This window comes from Arvicanthis niloticus, chromosome 4 (assembly GCF_011762505.2).
Source record: "Arvicanthis niloticus isolate mArvNil1 chromosome 4, mArvNil1.pat.X, whole genome shotgun sequence".
In the NCBI taxonomy this organism is placed as follows: domain Eukaryota; kingdom Metazoa; phylum Chordata; class Mammalia; order Rodentia; family Muridae; genus Arvicanthis; species Arvicanthis niloticus.
Genome location: NC_047661.1, coordinates 72786610 through 72814087, shown reverse-complemented (window position 1 = coordinate 72814087; position 27478 = coordinate 72786610). Strand labels below are relative to the sequence as shown.

Below are 27478 nucleotides of genomic sequence, written 5' to 3'. Positions count from 1 at the left end.
ATGTTTCATAAATACAGGGATCAGGTCAATCTCTGTACAGCTATTGCTTACCCTTGTGCTGGTCTTACACTGATTCCTACCATAAACATGATCAGGGAATGTGTGTTTCCCTTAACTGGTCAGAAATCTGAGTGTTCACAGGATGGAGGACAGGTTGAAGAGCTCCTATATGGTGGACAAGGAAGCAGATCCCAGAGCCTCTGAAAGTGGCTTTCTTTTTTCTTGTGTGTTATTACATTTAGACCCACAGACCTTGTTTTCACTCCTCCCCATTTGGTTGGTGGTCTAGTACTTCCCCTCAGAAAATCCTCCTTAGAAATCCTTTTTAAGAGCCACTTAATGGTGTGACTTAGGAATATCCTAAATGCTTCTCAGTTCATCACTTTAATTGGCAGGATTCAGCTTCTCAATACCTCTTACGCTGCATTCTCTACTGGTGAGTTCTGTGCTTTTCAGACTTAGACTGCATGCTTGGGGTACAGAGCTAAACAAAGAATTCTCAACTGAGGAAATTCCAATGGCTGAGAAGCACCTTAAGAAATGCTCAACATCCTTAGTCATCAGGGAAATGCAAATCAAAACAACCCTGAGATACCACCTCACACCAGTCAAAATGGCTAAGATCAAACACTCAGGTGATAGTAGATGCTGGAGAGAATGTGGAGAATGAGAAACACTCCTCCATTGTTGGTGGGATTGCAAGCTGGTACAACCACTCTGGAAATCAGTCTGGGGGTTCCTCAGAAAACTGGACATAGCATTACCTGAGGACCCAGCTATACCACTCCTGGTCATATACCCAGAAGAGGCTCCAACATGTAACAAGGACACATGTCCCCCCTATGTTCATAGCAGCCTTATTTATAATACCCAGAAGCTGGAAAGTACCCAGATGCCCTTCAACAGAGGAATAGATACAAAAAAATGTGGTACGTTTACACAACGGAGTATTACTCAGCTATTAAAAATAATGAATTCGAGAAATTCTTAGGTAAATGGATGGAACTAGAAAATATCATCCTGAGTGAGGTAACCCAATCACAAAAGAACACACATGGTATTTACTCACTGATAAGCAGATATTAGCCCCAAAACTTGAAATAGCCAAGATTCAACTCACAGACCACATGAAGCTCATGAAGAAGGAAGACCAAGTGTGGATGTTGTGGTCCTATTTAGAAGGAGTAACAAAATACTCAAGGGAGCAAATATGGAGACAAAGTGTGGGACAGAAACTGAAGGAGGGGCTGTCTGGAGACCATTCCACCTGGGTATTTATCCCATGTGTAGTCATCAAAAGTAGACACTGATGTGGATGTTAGGAAGTGCCTGCTGACAGGAGCCTGATATAGCTGTCTCCTTAGAGGTCTGCCAGAGTCTGACATATCCAGAGACAGATGATCACAGCTAACCACTGATCTGATCAAAGGGTTCCCAATGGAGAAGTTAGAGAGAAGACTGAAGGTGCTGAAATGGTTGGTGGCCCCATGAGGAGAACAACAATACCAACCAACCAGAGCTCCCCAGGGTCTAAACCACCAGCCTGGGAGAACATAGGGAGGGACCTATGACTCCATCTATATATGTAGGGGAGGATGGCCTTGTTGGGCATAGGTGGGAGAGGACATCCTTGGTCCCATGAAGGCTGAATATGGAGTGTGGGGGAGAATTTGAGGGTGGGGAGATGGGAGTGGTGGGTAGGTAGAGGCACATCTTCATAGAAGCAGGAGGAGGGGGAATGGGATAGGAGGTTCCTGGATGGTGGGGGGAATGGGGTAAGGGGGATAAAATGTGAATTGTAAATATAATAGTTAATAAAAAAAGAAAATGTATGATAATCTTGTTATAGATGTGACATTTTTATGTGTGCTGAAGCAAAGAGGAATTAAAGTGTTAAGTGTTAAAAAAGAACTTGATGAACAGTCGCTGATGTTAATACTAGAAATAAGTCTGCAGGAGGGATCAAAAATCAGAGCCAATTGATTGATTTATCCTGAGGGATCAGCACATTGGAGTCAGACAAACAGGGGAGCTGGGAGTGGCTGAGCTGATTGAATCACTGCAGTTATTTCTGTGTCCTTTAAATTGTTTGTCTAAGACTTGAAGAACTGGAGACATGAGAGATGTAGGCAGAGTTTTCACCTCACTTTACATAAGGGCAGTATTAATAGACCCTAATGTTTGATACCTCTTGAATATATGCTGCAGCCCTTAGAAAACAGCAAAATCTCTCCCTTGTCAGGAAAGGCAGAAAAAGTATGGCAGTTCCAAGTCTGAAGAGGACAGAACTCACCAGTGGAGGATGCAGATTATGAGGCATTGATAAGCTGAATCCTGCCAATTAAAGAGATTGAATTGAGAACCATTTAGGATATTCCTTAAGTGGCTAGGAAAAAGGAAGTCTAAGGAGAATTTCCTGAGGGGAAGTACTAGACCATAAACCAAATTGGGAGGGTCACCACATCTGTGGGTGTGATCTGAGTAACACACTAGAAAGAAGAAAGCTGTCTTCAGGGGGTTGGGGTTCTGCTTCCTGCCCACCATATAGGAGCTCTTCCACATGCCTTCCATTTTGTGAACACTCAGACTTCTGACAAGTTAAGGAAAATACCACTTCTCTGATCATGTTTATGTCAGGTATCCATGTAAGACCAGCAGGTGTGTAAATAATAGCTATTCAGAGATTGACATGATCCTTTCATTTATGGAAGATTGACCCCAGTAAGCAAAGTACACTGGTGATAGCTATTCTTCCTGTCTTGACTACCTGTGGACTTAAGTAATGTACAAGAATGGAGAGCATGCCTTCTAAAATTATTTTGCTTAAGTTGAAGTAGATAGATCCAGTGCAAATACAGACTCTTTGAGTAGAAATACATATACCTTTAATCAGAGTCTTGAGGCAGGAAAACACACACCTTTAATCCAGATCTTGAGACTAGAAGACACACCCTTAACTTGGCCACAACTTCTGCCTTGGTCTATATAAGAATATAGAAGAAGGAAGCTTTGTGTGTTTGCCTATTTGCTCTCATCTTAGTAGCAAGTCCACTTCAACTTGGCATTGGAACCTACTTCTTCAGAATTCCTGTATATACTGAAGTATCCTTGGTTCATCAAACCTCATGGTCCACTTGCTGGATTTAGCCATTATTATATTAGCTGGATCTCACCCTACAAGTTTTTCTCATACACCCACTTTCTCTTTATGTAGAGAAATTGATTGTGTACATTTTCTACAGGACCCTGACTAATACAACACACCTGTCCCAGCCTGAGGTGCTGCTCCAGTCCTCAGGTCAGGGTCTAGCAAGAGAAAGAGTGGGGATGAAGGGGAAGAGACTCCAAGAATGGAGACAAGACAGAGCATCTGATCAAGTCTCCATTATTGAAGGGAAATCTGGGTATTTATATGCTTTTGCCATGTGCCTTGTAGGCGTGGATACCACATGCACCTTGCAGGTGTGGATACTGTGTGCAACTTACAGGTGTGGATAGCATGGATAGCATGTGGACAGTGGGACTTGCAGGCATGGATAACATTTGCACCTTGTAGCTGGGGCACTAAACAGCAAAACAAGATATGTGGGAAAAACAAGATATTTATCAGCATGTGCTCAGCTGTTGTAGGCTGTTGAAAAACAAGTTTCTTCTCGAGGTATGTGGCTTCAGATGGCTGCAAAGATGATAGCAACTTTCTGCTAGAAGTTGGCTCCCAACACACACCTGAAATGAGAATGTACAAATTTTTCCAAACTCTTCTAATGTTGGGAAGAAGGAAGGGAGGCAGTGAGGGAGGGAGAGAGAGAGAGAGAGAGAGAGAGAGAGAGAGAGAGAGAGACCGACTTACAGTGACTATGGGTCTGTATTGTTTCCTGTAAAACAAATATTGAAGCCTAGAGCAAAAATTCCATAGAAAAACAGCACCATAGAATGGCCTGTTTAGGAGAAACTGAAACTAAAATCTAAGGAGTATCTATAATTGTATCCTACAGGGTGAAGAGTAAGTAACTTCTACTTCTTCTCAGATCAAATTTAACCTCAAAAATAACTCCAGCAGAAATGCCAGGGGATCTGAAAGACACAACCTGGGGCTACACCCATATCACTGTTCAGAAATTCTGCTACGAGTGGACCATTATTAACTTTTCATTTTGCATGGAGGAAATTTAGAAAAGGATTACAAGTACAGTGTTCTCAATAGAGTACAAAGACAAAGTAGCATGGTGTTTGAGAGTACTTCCAAACAGGGGTGACAAAGAAAGAAAAGATTACCTGTCAGTTTACCTGGTGTTGCTCAGCTGTCCCGAGATCCCAGTTTGGGCAAAGTTCCAGTTGTGGATAATAAATGCCCAAGGAGAGAAATATCAGAGTATGAAGAGACCCACTGTGGTAAGCTTTCTGAAAAACCAACACTGGGGATTTTAAAAGCTCATCCTTTGAGATTTTCTCCTCTCTCATCCGTATTGGCTTCTCCCTGAAGACCAGCTCACCCTCTGCTGCAAGGTGAACACAGTAGAAGCCTTCTTCAGCATTCCTGGATAGAACATGACACCTGCAATCCAGGATCCAAGGCATGTGTTGAGAGATGACCTAGGGGACCTGTGGGAGAATTCCCTGTTCACAGACTGCTGCCTGTTGGTAGGTGGCCATGAATTTAGGGCTCACAAGGCCATCCTAGCAGCTTGCTCTCCAGTTTTCAGAGCCATGTTTGAACATGAAATGAAAGAGAGCACTAATGAACCACATTGAGATCTATGACCTGGATCCCTAAGTCTTCAAGGAGATGATGGGCTTCATCTACCCAGGAAGGCACCACACTTCCACAGCCACTTTCTGGCCTTTGGTGTGCTGGCCAGCTTCTGACAGGTATGGCTTAGAGGGCTTGAAGGTCATGTGTGAGGATGCACTCTGCAGGAACCTCTCTGTGGAGAATGCTGCACACACTCTCATCCTGGCTGACCTCCACTGCACAGAGCAGCTGAAGACTCAGGCCCTGGAGTTCACTGCACTTCATGCTTCTCACATCTCTGAGACTTTGGGGTAGAAATCAATGGTGGAGTCTTATTCTTACCTCATGGCTGAAGCATTCCACTTCATGATTTCTGCAGTGTTCTTTCTTGCAGCCTTCACACAAATGCCTAAAGTGACAGGGCTTGTTACTTATGACCTACACCTGTCTTCCAACAGCAACAACTAGTGTTGTTGCCAATGAATTCTGGTTAGAGTGCAATACTGCTGGCACATTTACAGTGAATTTGGAAAAGGCAGCATAGTGGCTCAGGATTAACAACACCTGTAATATGTTCAAGTGGTTGGTGGGCGAAAGCAACACTGGAGTCTGGGACTCTCTTCCTGACATCTACCCTGTTGATGTTCTTGTTTGATTTTTGTCTGGTGTCTAGGAAAGCAGGATTCAATATATGTGCTGGCCCTAAGCACAGCCCAACAGAGTTTCTTCAGAGAAACATGTCTGTATTGGACTGAGTAGAAGAGATGACCTGGGCCCAGAGGATAAGAGAAACAAAACCTGAATGTTTACTTATCACAGAAGAAAAAGACAATGAAGACTTTCTGTTTAAGGACTTAGAACTCAGCTGCAAAAGCAATTACTGCTCTCTCAGAGAACTCTTGTTCAGTTTCCAGCACACACAGGAAAGTTTTCAACCACCTGTAACTGGTGATCCAGAGGATCTGAGACCCTCCTCTGGTCTCCTGGGCCACAAACAGCTCTGTAGACAAAACCTTAACCTAACAAAATATAATAGAAATAAACTTTTGAAATCAGTCTGTGGTTTCCAGAGATGTTTATTTTCAGAATAGTCATGTGTAGTCCAATCAGCCAAGCTAAGCTGTGGGTGTTTCTACAGACCCCTCTCTGTCCTATCAGTATTATAAACACCCTGTCTTTCTTCTCGGAATTTATTTTTGGCAAATGAGAACTCCATCATCATGCTCTATGACAACTGAGAAGAGTATACCAAAGTGGAGGGATTCTACTCCTCATGGGAGAGATATGTTTGTGGTTGAAGGCATGCAAAAATATTTTATGTGTTTGAAAACATTTCTAGGAATTGATTCATGGTAGATTCATAACTCCCCAAACCAGTAGATCTCAAACTTCCTAATGCTGTGCCCCCTTAATACAGTTCTTCATGTTATTATCAACCAAAAACATTAAAGTACTTTGTGGCAACTCAATAACTACAATATTGCTACTGTTATGAACCATACTGTAGAGAGCTGATATACAGGTTCTCTGATATTCAACCCATATTAATGTGTCATTAGGGTGTCAAACAGAATAGGAAACCACAGGTTGAGAAGCATAGATCTAGGCAAGGCCTGCCAGCACACCAGGAAAACTGTATAACACCAAGCCCAATGCATCACAAAGAAAATTTTTCCACGTTCTTTCTTCCCCCAAATCAGATCATCATCTCACCCTCCAACCCCAGCAGGCATTCATGAACAACACAGGAAAAGAACAGGAGATAAAAACATTTATGGAAACAAATAACTTCATTACTTTCTCCTCCATCCCACCATCAATCACCTAGGCTCATCTATAGAGTTATATGTTAACACCAGCTGTATCCTTCCTTTCTGCCTCTCTACATCTGCTGTGAGTCCCACAGACCATTCTTTTTAATCTCCCTCCCCCTCACTCCTTGCTGTATTCTAGACCCTAACTCCAGCATGCACTCACTGATAACTCACTGACCAATCCTGACAGGGAAGCATGGAAGCTGCTTGTAGATCTTCCCCTCTCCTTCAGTTCTTGTTTATTTGCACCTACCAGCATAATCCCCAACTCTATAGCAATCCTTCTGGGGTAACCACTTTTTATTGTCTCCCCCAATTGCAAGGAGACAGAATAAGCAGAATCTGGTGTAATCTCTTCCCTCCTGTGAACCCTATCATAATTCTGACCTATCCCCATCCTAAATGTCACCTCCCTAAACCCAGAAACCTAGAACCACCAGTGGCAAAACCAATAAGATCCAAGGAAAATTCCTGCCTGACAGCAGTGATGGCTGTTTTCAATTCTCAACATGATTACATACAGGATGAAGTACAATTCAGAATTCATAAAAATTTCGTAAAAGTGTAAAGAGAAGATTAGGACCAGGCCTAGTGGTACAGGTCTTTAAGTGCAGCACTTAGGAAATGCATGCAGATCTGAGTTCAAGAACAGTTTACAGAATAAATTCCAACACACCCAAGCCAAAGCAGTGAAAGATGTAATAGAACCAACCAAGGGGGCATGTTCAAGACTGGGCACATGGATCTAGGTTAGAGTCTCCTTTTGATCAAGATGTAGAGCTTTTGGACCTTCCAGAACCAAGCCTGACTGCATGATGACAGGCTTCCCAACATGGTAACAATGGACTGAATCTCCAAAATGTCAAGCTAGCCCCAACTAAATGTTTACACTTATAAGAGTAGCTTTGGTCATGATGTCTCTTCACAGCAATAAAATCCTAACTAAAACAACATACAGCAATCACACTCTTCAAATATCCAGAGAGGAAACAGAAGAGAAGGAACAGAACTGATACTCAACACAGACAAATGTAGAAATTAGGATCTAAAGCTTTAACCATTGCAATGCCAGAATCTTAGATCCTAGCATAAACAATACAATCACTAACGGCCAGGGCATTATGTCTACACTAGAGTCCAGCTATCCTTACACAGCACTCCCTGAACATTCCAACAGGGCTGAAGCACAAGGAAAGACCTTAAAATAATCTGTATGAAGGTGATAGAGGTCATTCAGGAGAGAATGAAGAGATTCCTTTAACAAATTCATAAAAGTACATACAATAGTGTGAGGAAAGAAAGAAATCCACTAAAGAGATCCAGGAAAACAAAACAAATAGTGGAAGAAAAAGAACAAATTTGTTTAAGGCCTAAAAATAGAAATAAAATTGATAAGGAAACAAATACTGAGTGAATTCAGGAAGTCTTGTACCCACAAATTTTGAATTAATAGAAATTATACCAATGAAACCCTTGAATTTGCATCAGTTTAGTAACAGTTATACAGATTTCTACCAATAGATTATGGCTATGTAATCAACTTTAGCTCTTCCTTCTGTTACAATAAAACCATTATTTTCTCTAGAAAGACAGCCTAATATTAACCACCTCAATCCCAAAGTCCAGGGAATTTGGATGCCGACTCTACATTACCTTCTTCAAGCTGAATATGGATGTTGAGATATTAGAAGAGGAATGAGGGAAAGAGTAAATTGATAAGCCTCTGATGTCTGTCTTACCTGAATCCAGCTGGAAGTCCAGGACATCAGTGGACATGCAGGTGACAAGAAGATTCATTCACCAAGGCTGTGTATTGTGTAATATAGAAATCTCAAATCAAATTTTAGTATCAAGATAATTATTTTGTTTGATTCTCTGTAATCTAGTCTTCTGGAGGCCTACCTCTGTCATGTCTGATCCATATAATTCTGGAAGATATAACTACTGCTTTAATGACCTTTTCTGAACACACATAGGAAAACCCTTTTTCCCAAATCTGCCTGTCCTTGAGCCAGTAACCAGAAAAGACTTTATACTGACCTTTTATCCAGAGGAATAATATAAGTACACAAGTCATAATGACATCCATTTTGAAAGTTAAATCAATCTAATACAACTGATTAACACTATCTTTCCATTCAGCTCTCTGCCTAGAGCAACCTTTCATTTATCTATTTATCTGTTTGGCTCTCTTGACTCAGAGCAACCTGCAGTTTACTCTTCGAATCTTTAAAGCCTTTTTCATCTGTTCCTGCTGACTTATTTCTTCCCCATTTTCATTACTATGACCTACTGTTCTTGACGCAGCAGGTTCCTGTGGTAATCACCTTTGTTTCACTTCTGAATTTTTGGCAGACTCCTTTTCCAGTAATGTCCCTCACTTTGTTTCTTGTTCTTTCTGCCTTGCATTGAGTGCCAAGTGTTTGGACCCACACTGCTCCATGCTGCCCTACATTGGGTGCCAAAATGTCCTAGCTCACACTCCTCCATGCTGCCACAAGTTGGGGGGCCAAATGACCCAGTCCTTTTGGGTCAGTCAACAGGGTCTAGTAAGAGAGAGAGAGAGAGTGGGAATTCAGGGGCAGGAGACTAGAAGAATTGTGACAAGACAGGGTGTGTGATTATGTCCTGTTTATTGAAAGGAAATCATGGGTATATATAAGCATATGCAGGGGAACACAGCTGAAGGCACTTTACAACATGTGCCTTGCAGCTGTGGGCACTAAACAATAAATGAGATATGTGAGGAGAAAAACAAGATTTTATCAGAGTGTGCTCAGCTGTTTTAAGCTGTTAAAAAACAAGTCTCTTGTCAAGCTTGAGATAGCTGCAAAGATGATAGCCACTTTCTGCTAGAAGTTGGCTCCCAACAGTGAAGTCCAGTTTAAAGGTGTGCTTCTCCTGCCTCAATATCTGAATCACTGGTGGGTCTTCCTACATCAAAGCTCCAGAATAGATGGGGATTTAAATACTCCAAACCAAGCAATAAAGATTTCATAGGTGTATCCTGCATTTCTGAATCATATTTCTTTACAGATATAGTGAAGCTGATAACCAAGAATAGCCATTACACAGGGATACTGGTGTATATGAATTAGATTTATTATTGTTGTTATTATTTGTATTCATTATTATTATTTCTATTATTATTGAAATTAGATCATTTTCTCATACATACCTTCTGATGAGAGTTTCCTTTCCCTTAGGTTTTATATCAAGCTAATTTGATGAAAGTGTTTATTAGCCAAGGAATGTTCTGGTTCTCTTTTTTTTTCACCTAACTTATGTGCACTACTTTTACTTATATGTAATAACTTATGTGCATAATGTTACACCTAACTTATGTGTATCATGTGCAAATAAAGATTCTTTCTTCCAACTTTCCAGTATTTATCCTGTTGATTGCGAATTGCCTTATTGCTCCCATGAAGACTTCAGTTGTTTTATTGAGTAGCTTTAAGAAAGTGAGAAACCATGACTTGCTTTTGGGTTTTGTACGATGGCTTTGAGTTTCTCTCTATTCAAGTTGATACTGACTATGGGCTTGTCCTATACTGCCATAATTATATGTAAGTATATCACCTGTGTCCAACCTTCCCAGAACTTTTATCATGAAGTGGTGCCGTCTTAAAGTCCTTACCTGGCCAGTTTAATGATCTTGGCTTTTGGTGGTTGTTTTTCTTTTTTTTTTCTTTCTTTTTTTTTGGTTTTCTTCTTTCAGTTGGTTTACGTAGTCAATTATGTTTTTGATTTTTGCATATTGAAGCATCCCTAGACACCTTGGGACAAAGCCTGATTGGATTTTGTAAATGATATGTTTAATGTGTGCTTGAAATCTGTTTGCAATTTTTTAATGAGTATCTTTGCGTCAGAGTCCACAAGGGAAATGGATCTGTGGTTTGAGTATCAGTATAACTGTAGTCTCATGAAATAAATTGGACAATATTCCTTCTGTTTCTAGTGTGTGGAATAATTTGAGGAGTATAGGTGGTAACTACTATTGGAATGGCTGGTAGAATTTTGTGTGAAATCGTCTGGCCCTGGGCAGTTTTTGATGGTGATACTTTTAATGGCTGCTGCTATTTTACTGACAGTCTGTCACTATCAGTGTATGAGGACCACCATGCAATTTAAACTGGAGTAGCGTTTCCCTTGCAAACTTAGGTGCCTTTGATTTGGTGCATACATGGTAAGAACTGAAATGTCAGCTTGGGGCCTTTTTCCTTTGATGAGTATGTCATGGCTTTACCTACCTATCTTTTCTGATTAGTTTTTAGTTAAAGTCTATTTGGTTATAGTTTAAAATGTCTACAACAGATAGCATAGGCCAGAGAGTGCATGCACACCATTGTGTGGCTGACTAGGCAGCAGCTGTGGTGTGAGTGGTGAGTTCCGGCCTTCGCCATCCCCTCACTTACAAGCAGCCTTGCCATGCTCCCCGCGCTCCCCCACACACACACACACATACACCACACCTCATCTAGCCTCAGAGAGAACACCCCCCTGCCATGCAGTTAGTCTACATAGGATGCCTGAGCTACAACTTCAGCTAGGAAAACATTCAGCTCTTTTTCAGTGGCTATGGCTGTCTCTTCGAAATCGACCTCAAAAATTGGTACAGTTTCGTGGAGATTCAGGACTCCAATGAGGCAGACCACGCCGTTTAGGAGCTGAACAGCAAGGGAGCTGTGCAGCCTGAGCGTGGCATGATCATAGAGCATGCTTTAGGGCCTGTGCCAGGACTGAGATGACAACCACTACAGAAGCTGCAGTGGTGGAGGTGGATACAGCAGTCAGAGAACTTCTGGCAAAGACAAATATGGACCAACTGTTCATACAGAATACAGGCTTATTGTAGAAAATCTGTCTAGTCTTTGCAGTTGGCAAGACTTAAAGAATTTCATGCGGCAAGCAGAAGTGACTTATGCAGATGCTCACACAGAACAAACAAATGAGGCTGTAATTGAAGTTGAAGTTAGATCCTTCTCTGACAGGAAGCGTGCTTTGGATAAACTGGATGGCAGAGAAATAAGTGGCAGAAATACTAGGCTTATTGAAGATAAGCCAGGGACAAGCCAAAGGCACTCATAGTCTGGAAGTAGACTCAGATCAGGCCAGCCTGATCTACAGAGTGATTTCCTGGACAGCCCGGGCTATACAGAGAAACCCTGTCTCGAAAAACCAATAATAATAATAATGTTGAAGGCATATACGCTGCATTTTCTGCTGAAAAATGATTCTATTTAATAGGTGCTTAGCAGACATTTGGTAAGCTATTTGCTGGTTTAAACTCCAATCAGTGCCCTTTGTATTAGTGGGGCATTTATGGTTAGTTTGAGAAAACAGTGGCATGGATAAACTAAAACACTTCATGTTTTATAAGTAAAGCATTATGAATGCTGTGGAAACCAAGTTAAAGTAAATAGTGCAAGTGTGTAGGAAAAACTAGATTTTCAGTTTCCATTCAGCCAAAAGCCCAGTTAGTTGAGACTACAATCAATAATTACCTTACAACCTTCCCATTATTCAGACATTGGTAAAGTCATTTCATCCCAAATACTTGTCCTCATTCTTTAGTAAAGGTGTGGATGGATTGCCTCAGGTATAATACCTTCCTCAGCTGTTATTATATAATCTAGAAAAAGTTGGATTATAGAGTGTAATGTAGAGTTAGTTTATAGGGCTAAATAATCAGGGGACATACAATAAAGCAAGGCTGAGTGGAAAAACAGAGGTTCAAGGGCCTAGGTAGGTGAGGGTAACTGGGAATACTTTAGAACAGGGAAAGGAGAATGCTTTTAAGACATTTATCCTGTTACAAAATCTTAAAAACTAATTCTAGGAATACAGTGTCAAATAAAGCTACTGCTTAAGGCATCTTTTCTTTGATGTGTTGTTTAGATGTTTATAAGAAATAGGTTTATTTTTCCAGTATAAATTTCAGAATTTAAAGAAAATTGTGTCTGGTTATAGTTTACTATTTTACCAACTTAAAAGCAAATGTGATGGCTCTTTAAGAATTGGGTTTGACCAAAGTTCTCTTTGTTTTCTGGGAAAAGTACATAAAAGCTTTCTGAGCCACAGCCTTTTACCGGGGGAGAAGACTAATAGTAAAATTTGAGTTTCTGACTGCATGCAACTTCAGTTGGGCTTGCCTTCTGTTAGTGTGGTAGTACATGACAGAGGCAGTAGACTACTTTTTAGCTTCCCTAATACAATGAATAGGTAAATGCCAATACCCATACAATTTTTCTAGTGGGGACAAAGGCCATTTTATTAAAAATCTAGGCTTTTATACCTGTAGACCCTAGTTATTAAATGCACTAAACAAAACAAACAACTGCATTTAAAGGATTGACCTTAGCAGAATTGACTGACTTAAAGTGTTTTAGTTCTTTACTGATGAGTGAATTCAGTTCCCTACCAACTAATGAACATCATCTAAGAATCTCACCCTGCACACATTGGTTGGTGCCCAGGGTAGATTATCAACAACACCAACTGATAAAAAAAGAACAAGAGAAGTGTGGAATATCTTGAGTCCTGTTGGATGTGATAGTATTTCTTGATATGTATTCCACAGTGGTTGACCAAGTGTCCCTGTGGGAGAAAGAAGCATGCTTTGTGTATATGCCCAACGGTGGTATTGGCAGATCTTGGGGTAAATTGATTTTTAACTCTCTGAGCAATCACTATAGTCAATTACATAGTGGCTATGAGAGTTTGCATTCCTAGTAGCATTGGAGGGATGTTCTCCTGGGTGCACATCTTTGCTAGTGTGAGCTGTGTCCCTTGTTGTACAGACACTGGCCATTCTGCCAGACATAAGGTGGGATCTCAAAGTAGTTTTGATTTGCATTTCTCTGATGACTAACAATTTTGAACATTTCTTTAAGTGATTCTTAGTCATTTGAATTTTCTTTATTGTGAATTCTCTATATCTGTACCCATTTTTAATTGGGTTACTTGGGGTTTTTTTGACATCAAGGGTTTGGTTTCAGATCCTGGGAAAAGGGACTGATGTGCATATTTTACATATCAAAACAAACTAGGCCTCTAGGTTCTTGGAGCATCCCTCAATCCCTACCTAGCATACACTGCCCCCAACCTTGAATTTACCAGCCCACAGGCTAGGCTGTCCCCTCAGAGACTCATTCCTATATAACTCAGACACCTTTCTCTCTCTCTCTCTCTCTCTCTCTCTCTCTCTCTCTCTCTCTCTCTCTGTCTCTCTCTCTTCCACTTCTTGCCACATTCACCCTTTCTCTCTCCCTACCACTCACGTCCATGTCTATTTCCTTGGCCTTCTTCCTTTGTGCCAGTGAACTTGCCAGCCTCAGAGCAGCTTCCCAATAAGCCTGCCTTAATATATTCTAATCTGGCTTGGATTGGCTCACTTCACCAGCGAAGAAATAACCTATCATCAGGTTTCTTAATTTAAACAAAATATAGTTATTATATTAGCCCTCACTCAGATGTGGAATTGGTAAAATCTTTTCTCATTTTGTAAGCTGCTGCTTTGTCCAAATGACATTATCCTCTGCCTTACAGAAGTTTTTCAGTCTCATGAGGTCTCACTTACTAATTGTTGATCTTAGTGGTTACATTATCAATGTTCTGTTCAGATAGACTTCTCCAGTGCTAATGAATTCAAGGCTATTCTGTACTTTCTTCTTTTTTTTCAGTATACGTGGTTTTATGTTGAGGTCTTTGGTCCTGTTGAAATTGAGTTTGTACAGGGTAATAGGTTTGGATATATTTGCATTTTTCTACATGCAGCCATCCAGTTTCTACAGTACAGTTTGTTAAAGAGGCTGTCTGTTGTTTGTTGTGTATTTCTGGCTATCTATCTATCATCTATCTATCTATCTATCTATCTATCTATCTATCTATCTATCTATTTATTTAAAATATATTTCAGATTTTATCCCCTCACCCAATTCCCCCCACTACCCAGTAACCCCCTATCCTGTCCCCCCTCCTTCCTCCACAAGGGTGTGCCCCCACCTACCCTCCACTCCCTCCTCGCCACCCTCGAATTCCTCCCTGCTTGGTGTTCAGCCTTCATGGGACCAGGGATCTCCTCTCCCACCCATGCCTGACAAGGCTATCCTCCCCTAAGTATACAGCTGAAGTCATGGTTGCCTCCCTTTGTGCTCCCAGGCTGGTGGTTTAGACCCTGGGGAGCTCTGGTTGGCTGGCACTGTTACTCTCCTAAACCAAAAATTAATTTCTGATACTTCTGTGGGTCTGAGTCTTCAGTTTGATTCCACAGAGCAATAAATCTCTTTTTATACCAATTCCATGCTGTATTTTCAGTTCCCAAGCCAGATAATGGACAGTAGAGCATTACCCATATCCGGGACCTTGGGGTGGGGCATGACATGGTGGGGTGTAAGGGGCTCACAAGAGCTCAGCAGGAACGAAGCCACTCCCTACCCAAATCAGGCTTGTGCCTACTCAGCTGCATAGAGACAAAGACAAGTCATGATAAAGGCAGTATGTGTTCTATTTCCTTGACAGACAACTGGCTTCTCAGGAATCATGGGATCAGCAGTCTACTAATCTAGCTGATAACCTTGGAAGGCCCCTATCCCCACTGCAGCACTTCTTCCCTTTTTACTTTCTTCCCACAAATGCCCCACCCCAACTCCAGCTATATAAGCTAGCCCAGTTATTTCACTAAACTAGCTGACTTTGATACCTGCTGTAGTCATTGTCTCCTGAGACCCTGTTCCCCAGTCATCCAGATCAAGAGCTAGATGAACGAAAATTGACTCCTATGAAGGCAAACAGCACTGAAATCTGTTGCTTATAATTTTAAAAATCTATGATAGCTCCGGCTATGCTCTGGAATCCATAGCCACCCTTTCTTCCTTGCCCTGTGCAGAAAATGGCCATCTGGCCCTGGTTCCCTGTTGGGGACCGCACTAATTCCACGTTGGGGTGGCCAAAATAAATGTTGCAGCCCAGGCAAAATATTGAGGCCTGGGCCGACCCACGTTTGGGCGGCCACTGTATCCCGGCCCAAGCTGCGGCTCCGGTCTTCAGGTCGGGGGTTCAGCAAGAGCGAGGGTTGAGGACGGACTCGAAGAATGGAGACCAGACAGAGTGTAATTCAATCCCGTTTATTCTTCAGTCTCTCTTCCTCTAAGTGTCTCTTGTCTGATTTCCCTCTATAGTCTCCCTAATGTTTTCTCTCTGCTGTGTCTCCCTAATGTCTTCTCTCTGCTGTGTCTCCCTAATGTCTGATCTCTGCTGTGTCTCCCAAATGTCTGAATACTGATCTGTTCTGTCTCTGCCTTTTATATGTCTCACTTCTAAGCCACGCCTCTAAGTTACACCTTTAATCATGCCCTTAGGTCTTGTCTCTAACTCTGATCTCTATACTTCTAAATTATACTCTTAAATTACACACCTTTAATCTCACACACCTTTAATCTCACACACCTTTAATCTCAAGGTATCTAAACCAAGATTATCGGAGTGTTCTCAGCTGTTGTAGGCTATTGTAATCCAAGTCTCATGTCAGGGTATATGGCTCAAGATGGCTGCAAAGCTGATAGCCGCTTTCTGCTAAAAGTCGGCCCCCAACAGTTCCCTCTGCTCACTTGCTAAGGCACCCAAACACGTTCTTCCATGAATACCTGGAGCTACTACTCTTGTTCTACATGTCATACATATCCCACCATCCCCGGTGCTGTTCTGCAGACCATCAATGACCCTACCACAGTTTTGCCCTATCTCTTGCCCACATAAATCTTCACAAATGGAAAACACCAGACAGCCTTAATATTTAATACCAGCCAGATTTGTATTGGTGAATCTCCAACCTCAATATGCCCATGCAAAGAACACACAACTCAGTTATATTTATCACCTGCATGCCTAGATTGGGCAGATTTCCCACTACACCACTCTCTTCTCAAGCTATGAGATCCCTGCTACTTGTGGCCCCTCTATGCTATGTAGTTCTGCTCCATCTTCCACCTCCTCTTCCTCCATTTCCTCTTTCTCTGTTCCTCCTTCTAATCTTCCTTTTCTTTCTTCCTCTCTCCTTCTCTAAAACATCTAGTCCTGCCTTTCCCTTCCACTGCCCAATCACAGGCTCTAGCCTTTATGTCACCAGTTAAAATGAGGAGCACGTTCACATAGAATCACCTGAGTAAGAGACCTGCTCTTCCTCCGGGATAGGATTAGCATCAAAATACAAACACCAAGGCAATCCATGAAAGGATTCCATAAACACATTCCATCTTTCTAATTCATATCAGATTTTATTAGGATATAGTTTTGTCTAAAGAGCTGGTTTTGGCCATTGTCTTAGGGTTTTACTGCTGTTAACAGACACCTTGACTAAGGAAACTCTTATATGGACAGCATTTAATTGGGGCTGGCTTACAAGTTCAGAAGTTCAGTCCATTATCATCAAGGCTGGAACATGGCAACCTCCAAGCAAGCATGGTACAGGAGGAGCAGTGAGTTCTACACCCTCATCTGAAATCTTCCAGGAGAATACTGGCTTACAGGGAGCTAAAATGAGGGTCTTAAAGCCCATGCCCACAATGACACACTTCCTCCAACAAGGCCATAGGTACTCCAACAAGGCCACCCCTCAAGGTACACTTCCTGGGCCAAACATATCCAAACCATCATAGCTATGGAGACCAGAAGAAGGCCTCAGATCCTCTGGATCACCAGTTACAGATGGTTGAGAACTCTCCTGTTTATGCTGGAAACTTCTCAAGGGTTCTCTAAGAAAGTGACAATTGATTTTTCCAGTTGAATTTTCTTTCTACTTTCCCAAAACTAAGTCACTTAGTCAGGGTTTCATTGTTGTGAAGAGACACCATGACCAAGGAAACTTTTAAAAAGGACATTTAATTGGGGCTGGCATACAGTTTCAGAGGTACACTCCATTATCATCATTGCAGAAAGCATGATAGTGTTAAAGTTCACATGGTGTTGGAGAAGGAACTGAGCACCTTGATATGAAGGCAGTTAGAAGGAGACTGTGTGACACTGGCCAGGGCTTGACCATATACATTACTTCAAAGCCCTTCCTCCACAGTGACACAATTCCTGTAACACTTCTTTCAACATGGCCAAGTTCCTAATAGTGCCACTTTTCATGGGCCATGCATATTCCAAATCACCAAACTGAGGTTTTTTATTTTTAAAGCTTTCTTTCCCTATCATTTCTCTTAAGACTAAACATTGAGGATTTACTTCTCCATTGCTCTGAGCCCCTGGTCATCTTTGTTGCTTAGTCCAATGCAGATAGGTTTCTCTGAAGAAACCCTTTGGGGCTGTGCTTCAGGCCAGTACCTAAGTTGAATCCCAGATTCCAAGACATCAAACAAAACTCATACAAGAATATCAATAGGGAAGATGTCAAGTAGTGTCCCAGATGCCAGTGCTGCCCATTCCCCCACCCACCACTCCAACATATTTAGAGCTATTGTAAGTACTGAGCTACCATGTTGCCCTCCCCCCAGATTCAGGATAAATGCTCCAGCAATACTATTGTCTAACCAGGACTAACTGGAAACAACACAGGTTGTTGCTGTTGGAAGACAGGTGTAGGTCATAGCTGATTAGGTCTTAAAGACTACTAAGTCCTTTGAGAAAGATGGCCCAGTAAACACTCTTGCAGAAGCCAGGAAGTGGAATGCTTCAGCCACCAAGTGGGGATGTGACTCCACCATTGACTTCCACCCCAAGGTCTCAGAGACCTCAGAAGCATGAAGTGCAATAAAATCCAGGGTCTGAGTCTTCAGCTGCTCTGTGCTGTGACGGTCAGCCAGGATGAGAGTGTGTGCAGCATTCTCCACAGAGAGGTTCCCACAGAGTTCATCTTCACACATGACCTTCAAACCCTCCAGGCCATACTTGTCAGCAGCTGCCAGCACACCAGTGGCCATGGAATGGCTGTGGAGGTGTGGCACCTTCCCAGTGTAGATAAAGTCCATCATCGCCATGAAGACTTGGGGATCCAGGTCTTGGATCTCAACTTGATTTGTTAGGCTTTCCTTCATTTCATGTTCAAACATGGCTCTGAAAACTGGAGAACGAGCTGCTAGGATGGCCTTGTGCGCCCTAAATTCTTGTCCACCTACTAGCAGGCAGCAGTCTGTGAAGAGGGAACTCTCCCACAGCTCCCCTAGGTCATCTGGCAACGTGTACCTTGGAATATTGATTGGAGGTCTTGCGTTCTGTACAGTAATGCTGAAGGAGCCTTGTTCCATGCTCATCTCACAGAGGAGGGTAAGTCTGTCATCTGGTAATAGCAATTCGGTTTGAGACAAGAGGAAATCTAGAAGGATGAACTTTTTTAATTCAAAGGCTTGGTGCGGCAGTAAACTATAGACATGTGGGCTCCTTGCATTATTGCATTTGTCCCCTGTGGCAGTTAAGATACAAACATTAAACTTTACCCAAACTGGGCTCTTTTCACAGCTGAGCAACATCAGGTTAAGTGACAGGTAACCTTCGCTTTCTTCATCAACCCCATTTGGGTATACTCTCAAACACCATGCCACTTTGTCATTGGCCTCTGATGGGAATGTCGGACTTGTAATACATTCCCCCATTTCCTCAACGAAACCAGAGAAGTTGCTAATGGTCCACCTGTAGCAGAAGTTCTGTTCACTACGCTGTGTGTAGTGCCACCTCTTGGTTTCCAGGTGCCCCAACATTTCTGGTTGAGGTACTTTGGATGTAAAACTAGAACCTGAAAAGAAGAAATAAAAGTCATTTACTCTTTACCATATAGGATACAGTTACAGATACTTTTTAGATTTGTTTTAATTTCTCCTAAGTTGCCCCTTCTATGAAGTTGAACACTTATGTCTTTCTAAAATTTTCCATTAGACTTTAACATTAGATTTAGAGAAAACAATCCAGGCTCCCTGTGGGGCTCTCTATCTCTTTCTGTCTCTGTCTCTCTCTCTCTCTGTTGAATTTTAAAAGAATAGATTTTGTTATTGTTAGTCTTTTATGTAGGCCCCACCTACCAGTTACTCAGCAATAGCCTGGTAAACTTGGCTTAGACAATGGGCTGTTTGAACCCCTCAAACACCCTTCCTCTCTCCTCTTCCTCTCTCTGAAGCCCTAATCTCTTTCTTCCTTTCTCCCCTCTACTTTGCCCCTTGCTCTCTACCTGTTTCTGGCCAGCCCCTCCTCCTCCTCCTCCTCCTGCTCTTCCTTCTCTTCCTCCTTCTCTCTCTCTCCCGTCTTTCTCTGCCTCTCCTCCCTTCTCATCACTACTCAACTCTCTTTCCAGTGCCCTAAATAAACTTTATTCTATACTAAACCTGTCATATGGCTGGTACCTCAGAGGGAAGGGATGCCTCAGCGTGGGTCCACCAGGGATCATTCCCACCCTCTCCATGCCTGGCTTTAACAAACACATCCTGGATTTCTTCTTATAAAACACATCATTGGTGTTGTGACTCAGATTTCAATACTCGCAGATTAATGTCTCCTGCTGCCAAATGAACTTTCCAGCCAACAGATCACTTTCTAGACCTATCCATCCAAACACCAGCAAATTGGTAAGTTCCCTCACCCACACTGGTCAGTGTAAACATCCCCTGGTCCTAAGGAAGGGATGTTGAGTTAGCAGCAACCCTGTGGTGTCCTTGTGGATGAAGACATTCAGTCTTTATGACTGGCCCCCTTGCTGAATCCTCATTTTAGGACATTTTCCCTTGAATGAGATTTCCCCTCTACTCTGAGTCATTTCCTTTTCTCACTGCTATGAAAACCCAGGACAGGGTAAACCATACTCTTCACTGCCCATTCAGGTACTTGCCTGAGCTCAGATACCAACCCACTGCTTGAGCCCATGGTGATCTGAACCTAATATTTTCATTATTAACTTATCCGCAGGATGCTGATAGGGGTAACTAATAACTGCCACTCTCACCCCAAAAGGGTATGTGTTCCCAGTCACTCCCAGGCTCCTTACTGGGATGCCACCCACTCTTAACGGCTTCCATATTCACAGGCTAAATTTGGTCCCAATATACACTAATCTATAACTCTATGTGGCTGTTTAAGGGCAAGTAGGGAAAAAAAAACCCTTTTACAACTCTCTCTAGCCATCCAGAAAAATGGAAAGATTTCTATGTAGTATTCTTTCCCACCACCTCCATTTCTAAATGCTTCATTTCTTTGCTCTTCCTCCCACACTTAGGCACAGCAACAAGACTGCCTAGATTGTGGTGTGATAACCACTGAGTAACAGTGTTCCCACATGATTCTACTATTGCCTCTGCGGCTGCCTCTACGCCCTTCTCTCCACTTTCCACCTTGCTTTTTACTACCTGCCCAACCTAATACCATGGGGCACAAAACATGCAGTGCTAGAGCAGAGTTGCAGGCACAGCACAGCTGCAGGCACTGCCTCTTACTCCCCGCCCCAGCCAAGGTGCTTGCTCTCTTGCCCTGCCCCATTTGTGCCCTGATTACACCAGGTTGACCTGCCACATAGGCTTCTGTGCTCCTGGGGGCCCACCACTCATTGTGGGGGACTCCTACCACGTCAGCCTCTGCTCCTCCTCTCCAAAAGACACCAAGAGCCACCAAAGATGTGGGAAGAACAACCCTCTGTTCTTCAAAGAGGAATCAGGTCAATACTTTCCCCCTCTTGTTAATGACTTCTCATTCATCAACAAGACCCATAGGTGTCTGCCTTCTCGCCAGCCTCATACAAATTAAATAAAAAGGAGATCCAGGAGCCAACCTTACTCCATTTTGAAGGAATAGTTTTAGGTTTTGTTTTTCCTCAGCTATCGACTCCTGAGAAAGCTGGTGGCCAATGGTCACTGCACCCTAAGGAAAGTGGTTGCTGTGCCCTGAGCCAGACAAAAACATTGGCGGTTGTATGATATCCACTGTGGCACAATGCCCAACTTCTGTGAAATTCCCCCAAACACATTATCCCTCTCCCTGCTTGTATGAATTGCCTGAGAAAATACTGCTCCATGGACCTTGATCAGAAAACTTGAGACTTTGTCTCGTTTTTTTGCAACTCCTGTCTCTTTCATTCTCTCCCCTTCTCTCTTAGGGTATCCTGTTGTAGACCCCACAGGCTGGGGCATCTTATCACAGACAGACAGGGTTGTCTTACTCACAGCCTCACAATAAAGAATACACAACAAGTTCAGATGTAACCTTTCACACATTTAACCTTTGGTTACTTCCTTTTTAAATTTTAAGTTTCCTTTGATTGTCTTTAACCTATAGTCTTAAGGTGTTTCTCATGCTAAATCTATACAATCATCTGTCATAGTGAGAAACATAAGTTTCCTTTAGTTGTCTTTTAACTATGGACTTAAAAGTTGTTTCTCATGCTAAACTATGTGATCAACTATCATATTTATGAGGTTGTCAACTTTTCCAGTTTCCACTAATTTTCTTTTCAATACATACTTCAAAATCCATCTCATTATACTACATATATATATATATATATATATATATACATTTTATATATAAAATAAAGTCTCCTTTATTTTATATATAAAAATAAAGTCTCCTAAACAGAAATAAAAGCCGTTCTTGCTCCTTCTGCTCTATCAAAGGTTTTTGTCTTTTCTAACGTCATTTTAGAGACGGTTTATGCTGTTAACAAATATCTTTTGTAAACTTCTAAGCCCCCAAACACAGTCAGATCTACCTTTCATAGACCAAGGAGACTGAATTTGGATAAGTACATCTGGAATCAATAACATAAGTTCCCACTTGAGACCTCTTCTAGAGGGTGGGATTGGGACTCACCTCACCCAACCACCAAGACCTAAGGGTTTCAAATATACACCTAAGAAAATTTTTTTCCAAAAACTTTCTTAATTTTTTATATGTGTGTATATATATATATATATCATATCTATATATTATTATCTACTACTACTACTACTACTACTACTACTCAAACACAAACATTTAATGTTTCAGCATCTTGTCAGGTCCAGGAGTTTACTCAAAATCAACGTTTATGAATGCTCCACAGAAGCAACCCACATGCTCCAATCTATTCTCACAGACACAGACACTTCAACTGGACCTGCCCCTTGTGCCTACAGATGGTTGCACAAACCCTGGATAGCAAGGAAATAGCCAACTCTCCTAAGAACAGACCACCATCCCCATCCAGGTTTTTTTAACAAGGTTTCTCTGTGTAGCCCTGGCTGTCCTGAAACTCACTCTGTAGACCAGGCTGGCCTCAAACTCAGAAATCTGCCTTCCTCTGCCTCCCAAGTGATGGGATTAAAGGCATGCACCACCACCGCCCGGCCTTTTCTTTGATTTCTCAGAGACATTTCATCCCAATGTCAGCACGAACTAACTAAAGAACATGACCACTCTACTCTTGCTCCACAATTGTCTCTGTGTAGTTTTTCCATTTATTTTAGATTAATCCAAAATAAAAGAATATTACCATTCCTTCTATGCTCCACCAAAGTGCTACCTGGCAATGGCCAGTTACACCTGACTCACTATAAAAGGGGATTTTTGACCCTGCTCACTCTCTTATTCTCTCTTACTCTCTTATGCTCCCTGACTCTGTAACCACTTTCTCTTTCTCTCTACTTCCTCCTCCTTCCTCTTCTGCATATTATCCTGGGCTGCCTCTCCTCTTCTTTTTCTCTCTATCCTCTCCTCATCCTCTCTCCTCTTCCCCCTTTATCTGCCTCTACTCCCCTTTTGTCCCTACTCAACTCCCCTTCCCATGCTCTAAATAAATCCTAGTATATAAATCTATCATATAATATCTATTATCATGTACTGTGGTTGGTACCACAGGAGGAAGGAATGCCTCAGCATGAGCTCACCAGGCACTCCCCTCATTCTTACCATACCTGGTTCTAACAAACATATCCTGGCTCTTCTTTCATGAAACAGAATAGTTATTATATTGAACTTTGGATTAGCTTAGAAAATGTTATACACTCATGTTTCAAGTTTATTGTATTAGTCATGTCATGTAGAACTTATAGAATGAATTCCTCTATATAAATAGAAAGTGGATATAAGACAAAACTTATAGGCTGATGTCCAGTTAATATAACAATGGCTAAAGTCAGTACTTACTTAGTCCACAAGGTTTGAAGTCTCAGATGTTCTTCAGTATATGCTGGGATTCTGAAGAAGCAGGCTCCAATGCCAGTGAAGAAATGGGCTTGCTAGTAAGATGAGAGCAAACAGGCAAAGACACAGAGCTTCCATCTTCCATGTGCTTATATAGGCCTAGAGCAGAAGGTGTGGCCCAGTTGAAGGTGTGTCTTCTAATCTCAAGATCTGGATTAAAGGTGTGTGGTTTCCTGCCACAAAACTCAGAGTAAAGGTGTCTGTTTTTCTACATTAAAATCTGTTTTATAACTGGATCTACTTCACTTTAACCAATAAAAAGATGCCTTCCAGTTTTACTTAATTCCAGAGATATCCCAGATGGCAATATGAATTGCCATCCCCAGTGTATTTTGCTTAATGTAGTCAATCTTCCATAAGTGAAGGGATCATGTCAATCTCTGCACAGCTATTATTTACCCTTGTGCTGGTCTTACACTAATTCCTGTTACAAACATGATCAGGGAAGAGGTATTTTCCTTAACTTGTCAGAAGTCTGATTGTTCACAAAAAGCAAGGCAGTTGGAAGAGCTTCTATATAGTGTGGGCAGGTAACAGAGCCCAAAACTCTGAGGGTGGCCTTCTTCTTTCCTGTGTGTTATTCCAATTAGACCTATAAACCTTGTGATGACTCCTACCAATTTGGATGATGGTCTTGTAGTCCCCCCTCAGGAAATCCTCCCTGGAAATCCCCTTTCAAAGTCACTTAAGGGTGTGGTTTAGAAATGTCCTAAATGTCAGATTTGAAACAGGGGATCCCCCTATCGAGTCCACAAAAGTCCCAGATACAGAGTCACTGATGCTTATAGTTTGCAATAAGTCTAACAGAGAAATAAAAAAAAAATAAAAATTAATTGATTGATTCATCTAATACTGAGGGATAAGCAATCTTGGAGCATGACATATAGGAGAGCTAGGAGCTGTCCTCTGAGAGGTTTTATTAGCAGCTAACTGAAACAGATGTAGATACAGCTAAGTATTAGACTGAGGCAGCTAGAGCCTAGAATACAAAATCTGTGCTACAAAGGACAGAGCTGGATAAGTGGCTCAAACACTTTGAGAAGCCCAGAAGATCATGAGTGGATCCCACATATTGTACAGTTATGGTTTTATTTTGCTTTTGATTGTGATTGTGCCCTGATATACTTCTCTCCTGAAGAAAGTATTTTGGTGGAGCCCACAATTAAGAGACTTTGAATTGTAAAAAGTCTTTGAATTTTTAAAACACATTGGATATTTCAAAGGGATTGAATTTTTAATGTGTAAGAATTTTCAAAGACTATGAGACTTTTAACGTTATTTAGATCTTGGGGATGAATAAGAAAGTAAGGGTTGAGGCTTAATAGTGATGTGTTTGTGTGTCAAGTTGACAAGGGGTCAATTGAACTGGCTGGTTTTGTGTGTCAACTTGACCCAGGCTGGAGTTATCAAAGAAAGGAACTTCAGCTGTGGAAATGCCTCCATGAGATCCAGCTATAAAGAATTTTCTCAATTAGTGATCAAAAGGGGAGGGCCCATTTTGGGTAGTGCCATACATGGGCTGGTAGTCTTGAGTTCTATAAGAAAGCAACATGAACAACACAGGGGAAGCAGGACAGTAAGCAACATCTCTCCATGGCCTCTGCATAAACTCCTGCTTCCAGCCTTGTATGAGTTCCAGTCCTGACTTTCTTTGGTGATGAACAGCAATGTGGAAGTGTAAGCTGAATAAACCCATTCCTCCCAACTTGCTTCTTGGTCATGATGTTTGTGCAGGAATAGAAACCCTGACTAAGACAATTACCTTGTTTGGCCACAGTGGAAAAGGATGTGCCTAATCCTAGTAGAGACTTAATGCTTCAGGGTTGGGGAGTGCCAATGGGCACCCTCTCTGAGGCAAAGGGGTAGGGGGGTCTGAAGAACTCTGAGGGCAGACTGGGATAGCACAACATTTGTGATGCAACTAAATAAAAATATGGAAAAAAGAAGACAGTATCGAGAGAAAAGAAAGAGAGGAGGCAGTTTTTCCAGGAGAGTTTTACCAAGACAGGTAGAAGAGAGAACAATGGAGACATGGGTACAGAAAGACAGAAAGATTCAGAGAACCAGAAAGAGCCAGAGGAGCAGAATATATTGCCAAAGTTAGTATGAGGCCAAGCAGAGCAGTTAGGAAAAACTGTAAAAAACCCAGATTGACTCAGTTACACTGGAAAGGAATTTTAGATCACCCAGCCAGAGCTCATAAAGAACTATGAGGGAGTGAGCTTATTCAGATATAATTCTTAGATGCTAATAATCTTCTAGGCCTAGAATAGATTTTATAGAAACTATAACCTTCCAGTGCTAGGCCAAAAATTACATGTGGAGGCAGAAGGCCTCAGAGATGACAATAAATACATATGAATATTAGTTACTTTTACAATGAACACATTAGAAAATAAACTACTAGATCACCTCTGGAGATAAGACTGCTTAGGACGTCTTCAGTTTAGATACCAGTTTCCAGAAACTGTGAAAGATGTGATTCCAGTCTTTTGAGGACTCTGATTTGAGGTTGTGGTTCCTCCCACCAAGATCTTAAAAGAACCTGATACTAATAGTAGCAATAAGTCCAAGGAAGAATCAAAAATCACAACCAATTAACTGATTTATCCTGAGGGATGAGCAGCATTGAAGCCAGACAAACAGGAGAGCTGGGAGTTGCTGATCTGATTGAATTGTTGTGGTTATGTCTACCTCAGCCAGACTATAGGTCTAAGACAGACAAACTCGAGAGATAAGAGATGTAGGCAGAGTTTTACACTTCCTTTTACATAAGGGCAGCAATATCAACTCCAAATCTTTGATAGCTCATGAATATATGTTACAGACCTTGGAAAACAGCAAAATCTCTCTCTTTTCAGGGCCAGCAGACCAAGCATGCAGTCCAAGTCTGAAAAGGACAGAACTCACCAGTGGGCAACACACAGTAAGAGGTACTGAGAAGCTGAATCCTACTGACTAAAGAGATTGAATTAAGAAGCATTTAGGATATTCCTAAACCACACCCATAAGTGGCTCTGAAAAAGTATTTTTAAGGAGGATATTCTGTGGAGAACTAGAAAACCACAAACCAAATTGGGAGGAGTCATCACAAATTCTGTGGGTCTATATGGAGTAACACACAAGAAAGAAGAAAGCCACCTTCAGAGGGTTGGGGCTCTGCTTCCTGACCAATATACAGGAGCTGTTTCACATGCCTTTTGTGAACATCCAGACTTCTGACAGGTTAAGTAAAACACCCCTTCCCTGAATAGCTTTATGGCAGGAATCACTGTAAACAAGCATATGGGAAATAATAACTGTGCAGAGATTGACATGATCCCTTGATTTATGAAAGACTGATGATAGTAAGTATACTGGTGATGGCTATTCCTCATGTCTGGACTTCTGTGGACTTAAGTAACATACAAAACTGGAGGCATGTTTTTTTTTTTTTAAATTTCTTGCCTAAGTTAAAGTAGGTAGATCCAGTTCAAATATACACTCTTTAGGTAGAAAAACACACACCTTTAATCTGAGATTTGAGGCAGGAAATCACACACCTTTAATCCAAATCTTGAGACTAGAAGACACATCTTCAATGGGCTACACCTTCTGTTCTAGGCTTATATAAGCACATGGAAGAAGGAAGCTCTGTGTCTTTGCCTGTTTGCCCTCATCTTACTAGCAAGCCCATTTCTTCACTGGCATTGGAGCCTGCTTCTTCAGAATTCCAGCATATACTGAAGAACATCTGAGACTTCAAACCTTGTGGACTAAGTAAGTACTGACTTTA

General features: G+C 41.7%; 1 protein-coding gene and 2 pseudogenes across 1 annotated transcript; 1 reads left to right on the top strand and 2 right to left on the bottom strand.

Annotated features, from left to right (window-relative positions):
- The window catches only part of LOC117707881 (serine/arginine-rich splicing factor 6-like), a 329309-nt pseudogene that overhangs the window by 204033 nt on the left and 97798 nt on the right, over window positions 1-27478 (bottom strand).
- Window positions 11055-11637, top strand: LOC117706756 (serine/arginine-rich splicing factor 6 pseudogene; annotated as a pseudogene).
- LOC117706755 (TD and POZ domain-containing protein 4-like) lies at window positions 18144-19244 on the bottom strand. The gene has a single exon (XM_034499852.1). It carries the CDS (start codon window positions 19242-19244, stop codon window positions 18144-18146), a length of 1101 nt encoding a protein of 366 aa, XP_034355743.1.